The 6,202-nt window shown below is 37.0% G+C and overlaps 1 protein-coding gene across 1 annotated transcript in view; it reads right to left on the reverse strand.

The window, feature by feature from the left end:
- CHUK (conserved helix-loop-helix ubiquitous kinase) overlaps positions 1-6,202 on the reverse strand; it is an 83,712-nt gene that overhangs the window by 12,062 nt on the left and 65,448 nt on the right. The window contains exons 12-15 of the mRNA XM_006831465.1: positions 3,368-3,491; positions 2,671-2,822; positions 1,172-1,233; positions 140-249 (exon numbers count right to left, since the gene is read on the reverse strand). Coding sequence (XP_006831528.1) covers positions 140-249; positions 1,172-1,233; positions 2,671-2,822; positions 3,368-3,491 — 448 coding nt within the window. The remainder of the gene's footprint in view (positions 1-139; positions 250-1,171; positions 1,234-2,670; positions 2,823-3,367; positions 3,492-6,202) is intronic.

The raw sequence follows: 6,202 nt of genomic DNA on the forward strand, positions 1-6,202 counted from the left end.
ACAACAACAACAACAAATATTTGGGGAAAGGAAAACTATAGAGAAGAATAAGAGACTTGACCTCAAGATGTAAACAGAAAAACTGATCTGCTACACAAAGTTACAGATATTAAGACCAACAACACAAGTACAGCCTTACAGAGATTCCATCAAGTCCCCCTGACGTCTTCCATAGGGGCTCTTCTGTAGCTCCATGATTTCGGTGTGCAAGGACATGATCTGATCCTCTAGGTAGCCAATGACACCAACCTAAGATGACAAAACACACACACACACACAAATGGCAGGTTCACCACCACATAACACAGGACATAACTCAGACCATTTGGACTTGCTGCTGCTGAAGGACTAAGCGATTTAAAATGAGACACAGATTTTTGTTAAATGCTTTTTACACTTAATCTTTCACATAACATATTTATTCCTATACTTCTTTGTTTTCTCTCCTGATAAAAGTAAATCAATAGTAGCTGCTTTTTTTCCCTTTTGAAAAGCAGAGATAAAACTTTTTATCAGAGGAAGGAATCATCAACTTTAGGATTCTCACTGCCTCGTATTCCTGATGGACTTGAATATGAACACAGAAAGACAGACATTGGAGCTTCCACTCATGTCCTCATGAAACAGGGCAAATGATTGGCATCAAAGACAGCAACAACCCAGTGGAACCACAAACAGACATACAGGGCAAGCAAGAAATCTGCCACCTAGAAAATGATGTGTACGTACAATGACCATGTAATTTACTGTCCAAACCAGCACAGTTCTGAGAATGAAGAGACTACTCTTGATAATTATGGCAGGACATCAAGAATAAACTGTAACTCTCCCAGGTAAACCAGGATCTGTAGTCACCTTAACTAAACCACCCATAAAAATAATAGTGGTAATTACCATTTATTATTAACTCTCATTTAATCTCTATAATCCTACTAAGAAAGGTATCATCATAATAGAATAAAGGAACTTATACCCTGAAAGGCTAAGTAATTTGCCCAACATCCCACTTTTACACCCTTGTTCTTATCCTTCATTGTAGCACTATGTATATATACAAAGCATCTATTAGATATTTGTCTAATACTCAGAAATGACATGAAAACAACTTTTTATAGCCAAAGGAAATTTCTAAGAAATTAATCTGAACAAAGAATGAGCTCAGCAATTTTACCTCAGCATAGTGGATGGCCTTTTCTTCCATTTCTTTCCATGCTTTTAACATTTTTTCTGACGCTTGAGAAAAAAGAAAAAAAAAAAAAAAGGTCTGAAATTGGTTACCAGAATTAGCCATGGCACTGTGGGTTAATGCGTCAGACTGCAAAGTTGTTTGAACTACAAAATCGGTGGTTCAAGCTCACCAGCTGCTCCTTGGAAACCCTATACAGGGTCGTTATGGGTCAGAATCGACCCAACGGCAGTTAACAATAACAACAACAAATGACTAGTTTGCTCATAACTATGAGCTCTGGTAGCATAATGGTTACGAATCGGGCTGCTAACCTCAAGGTTGGCAGTTCAAAACTACCAGCTGTTCCACAGGGGAAAAATGAGGCTTTCTGCTCCCATAAAGATTTACCGCCTCGGAAACCCTGTGCAGGATCACTATGAGTCGGAACCAACTCCATGGTACTTAACACCAACAATGACTGGTTTACCTATTCTTCTCATCAAAACAAATAAAATCAAATATTTTTGCTTTTAAAAATGCAGAAATAATAAATACATGTTTTGTTTTGTTTTTTTCAAATCTAACACTGCATCTTTTCTTCTTTCCTTCCTCTTATGTAATTATCTGATACATAGACATATATCTTTCCCCTCTAGCGAGACCATGTATACATACTTAATTTCCTTGGTTTTCCTCGCAACCTAAAACAGCATAGCCATTAAAGATCCAGGTGATCTTTTAATAGCAGCACACAAGAGCTACTTCATTCTTTTTAAATAGGTGCATAGTATGCCTTTGACTGATCAAAGGTAGTTAATGAACAAATTAAGACATCAGAACCAGCTCTAATGAGTATATCCATCTACCCAACTGGACAGTCTGATATTTTATTCTGAGATTCACATACCCACCCTGCTCAGGACAAGTATACAAAGTGTATTTGATTCCCCCAAAAGAATATGTGTCATGAAGTAAAAACAGAAATGCTGGTGATGATACCTTTAGTTTACTCAACCTTTAACTCTGTTTTTTACATTTCCTCAGTACATCTGAAGGGAAATAAGCCTGCACTCATATAATGAAAATTTGTTGGCTTTATAGAACAAAAAAGAGTAGGAGTCCACAATAGGTGGTTTGGAAAAAAACATACCTCCAGAATTATTTATTAATTATAGAAAGGTAAATAGTTTTTAAGACGCTTCTGGCTAAGAGGTCAGCTCAATACAGACTTTGTAGCTATTTTTTTAATGACTTAATATTGACAGATTTTTAAATCACTTCTACATTTTTCTGGAACCAAATAATTTTAGTCCAATTATGGGGAAAAAAAAATAAAGCTGACCAATTAAGGGTTCGTTTTTTTTTTTAAAAAAAGCAAGGCTGACATTTAAGACAGACGTGGTTTATAATCTGAGTTGTTCTATCTCTTCTTCCAATATGAATATCTCATTAAGACAAACAACTGGTTATGAGTCAAGAAGGTAAAACACCCAAACACTTACATATCCCATAAGTCATCTGCTCACTATATCTCTCCAAGTCAAGCTGAATGCTTCTTTGAAAAAACTCAAGTTTGGCTTTCAGTTGCTGAGCTGCTGAAATCAAAGTGTTCTTCATTTTTGTCAAGTTAGCATTGTATCTAAGAAGACTTAACCTAAATCAAAACAACAACAACAACAACAACATTATCACCATATTAGAAATAAAACATTGAATAATGTTTTTAATCTTAAAATGCCATGAACCCAAAGCCTAATTTCTATCATTAATTTATGAGAAGTAGCCAATCTCTAGAATCTGCTCTCCCAAAACTTTCTATGATAATCTATAATAAAACAATCTATTTATACTACAACCATTCTTCTCAAAAGCCACTACTTTTTATGATTTCAGACCATTAGTAAGAATTCTGTACATCTGATCAGAATATGCAAATTGGCCCAATTTTTAAGTCCTACACAGAACACTGAATGGTGTAAATTGGCAAGATTAATTCTAAGATTAAAAACATGGAGTCCTGGTATGGCACTTTAGGATAAGCACTGAACTGCTAAACACAAGGTCAGTGGTTCATGCCCACCAGCCACTCTAAAAACCCTACTACAAAGTCACTATGAGTATGAACCACTCGATGACACTTAACAACATACAATATAACATATAATACTGTATATCATATAAACAATAGAATCTGCTTACATTGCTGCTCTTTGTCCCTGAAAGAGCCTGCTGTAATCTTCCTTTAGCCCAGATACATAATGCACTGCTTCAGCCCATACTTTACGTAGTTGTATAATTGGTAGCTGTATTTTGCTATCCTGTACTATATGCAAAAAGAGAGAGAAGTTATTTTTTTAACTTGTGGTTTGAGTGAAAGTTTACAGAGCAAATAAGCGTTCCATTCACCAGCTGGTACACATTTTGTTTCTGAACATTAGTTGTAATTTCCTCAATAGGGAGATACTTTTTAGCATCTTAAGGAGTCCTGTTATGGTGCTGTGGACTAATGAGCTGGACTGTAAAGTCGGTTTGAACTACAAGGTTGGCAGTTCAAGCACTCAAACTGTTTCTTGGAAACCCTGTACAAGGTGGCTATGGGTCGGAACTGACTTGATGGCACTTAACAACAACAAGTATTCACTTACCATTTTCTGTGATTTACTGGCCATACAATTAGCATTCCCATAGATATTAGAGAGAACCATTTTTTACCAATACTGAGCACTCTCAATACACAATTCTGTTCCAGGCACAATGCAGACCCTGCTAATGCCTGTCTTTATGTCCTTGTATCTCTTCAAACTGGAATTCTTTTTCTCTCCATCAAAGCACAAGCTTTCTTTCTTCTACGTTCTAAATCACGTCCCATCACCTTTACAATCCATCATGGTCTTTCCTGTCTATAATAAATTTCATCTTTTGGACCACCAACCAGGCTTCAGGAAAGCATACAGGGTGAATAGTAGTCTAATAAGATACGTTGTCTTCAATGACACACTTATGAAATTGTTCATTTATGGAAAGGGACTATGGCCCGAAAACTGGGGGGAAGAGGGGGAAGTGTAGGGGACGGATTTCTGGAATATACCCTTTGGGTGGTTGATGATGCATGGAGGGAATTGGAACCATGGCAGTGAGATGATATATGATGGAATGAATGTAACTGAAGTTCCCCCATGTAAACTATCATATAATTCACAATAAAACATTTAAAAAAAAAAGAGTATGTGTGGGAAGAAAGAGTCCACACTGAATAGTTTTCATCTTGTCTAGATGGGTCTGTTTAAAAGAGATGGGGATAAGATTCTTATGGTTCAATAGTGAGTAGTAATTATAATGACTAATTGCGAGTGTCACATTTGTAAAGGTAGAAGTTTTATAACAAAAGTTGGGGAAGTGTGGTGAGACCTGGAACACCTGAGCCCGTGGACAAGGACACAGCCACGAAGGCCTAGAGCTGAGAGTGAGGCATCCAGCTAATAGGAAGTGAGGGGAGACGAACAACAACCCCCTGCAACTTGAAATAGTACCCATTTGACCTAGCTTTGATGGCTACATGATCAGAACTCGACTACAGGAAGATAAAAGAAAAAAATGATAAAGGAAACAAGTGTAAATTGTTACAATTTGAACTTGACCTATACTTATGGATACAGTAGCTCAAAATACCAACTGAGAGGAAAGGAGTCTTCACATCAAGGATCAAACCTATCCCCTCTGTACACAGGGTTGATAAGGGCAGGCAACTCATACACTGGCTATCTAAAATGAGGGTAGGGGGCTATAAAAGCACAAAGTGATTGGCTTACAAGTTTCCAAGAGGGAGTTTAGTTTCAGAGTATGCGGGGGAATGTAGAATCCCCACTAAATACTTTTCATCTTTTCTAGATGGCCTGGTGAAAAGAGATGGGGTAAGATTCTTATGATTCAATAGTGAGTAATTGGAGTCCTGGTGTGGCGCTGTGGACTAATGTGTCAGACTGCAAAAGTTGTTTGAACTGCAAGGTCAGTGGTTCAAACTCTCCAGCTGCTCCTTGAAAACCCTATACAAGGTTGTTATGGGTTGGAATTGACTCGAAGGCACTTAACAACAACCACAACTGTTATCATGACTAATTGCAACTGTCTCAACTGTAAAGGTAGAAGTTTTATAATAAAAAGGGGGGAGCAGTTAATTTCACAGTCTACGAAAAGAGGACCCTAGGACCATCAAAGGTGAAGAGCATGAGTGGAATGTGGGACCCTATCCAGAGAAGCAATGACACCAGAGATGGAGGCAGAAATGAGGACATGGAGAAAGGGAGCAGCTGAGGACTCTAAACTCATGCAAAGAGGGAGGCTGTGTGCTGGCGGGCTTGAGGCTGGCTTGCAGAATGTGCCCTGTGGTTGTTTAAATGATTATATATTACTGAGTGTTTTTGTGTACATCCAAAAAAAAAAAAAAGGAAATAGAAGCAAATATTGTTGAATGATGATGCACGGAGGGGATTGTATTAATTGCAATGAAATGAAATACGACAGGATGAGTGAAAAACTGATGTTCTTCCATGTAAAGTATCACTCAATTCACAATAAAAACTTAAAAAAAAAAAAAAGGGCTCTGTGGAAAATACTCTGCTTCCTCTAATAATTATTACTAGCCTTAATTAGTTTCTTTTATCCCTACTTTCTTATGTTGTCTTTTCTATAATGGACTAAAAGAAATCTGAGGAAGGAGGAGTTGATTAAAAAATTTAAAAAAAATAAACTCTAAAAGACTAAAAAGAAAGAAGACCCCAGTAGCAATAAGTCTATTAAGAATCTAGACCTTGATTTCTAATACCATTCTCTTTGAATAAATGGCTGATTTCTGGGACTGGGTCAGGAAATACAGAAAATGAGCCTGGAGCATATTATGGTATTAGAAAATAAGGAAGTACTACAAAATAATTTTTTTAATCCCATATTGATGGGGGGTATGTCAAAGGAGCACATGAACCAATTAAAAGAGCTCCCCAAGATCACTTCACTACTAATATATATATATATATATAT

Source organism: Chrysochloris asiatica, unplaced genomic scaffold, assembly GCF_000296735.1.
Source record: "Chrysochloris asiatica unplaced genomic scaffold, ChrAsi1.0 scaffold00003, whole genome shotgun sequence".
In the NCBI taxonomy this organism is placed as follows: Eukaryota; Metazoa; Chordata; class Mammalia; order Afrosoricida; family Chrysochloridae; genus Chrysochloris; species Chrysochloris asiatica.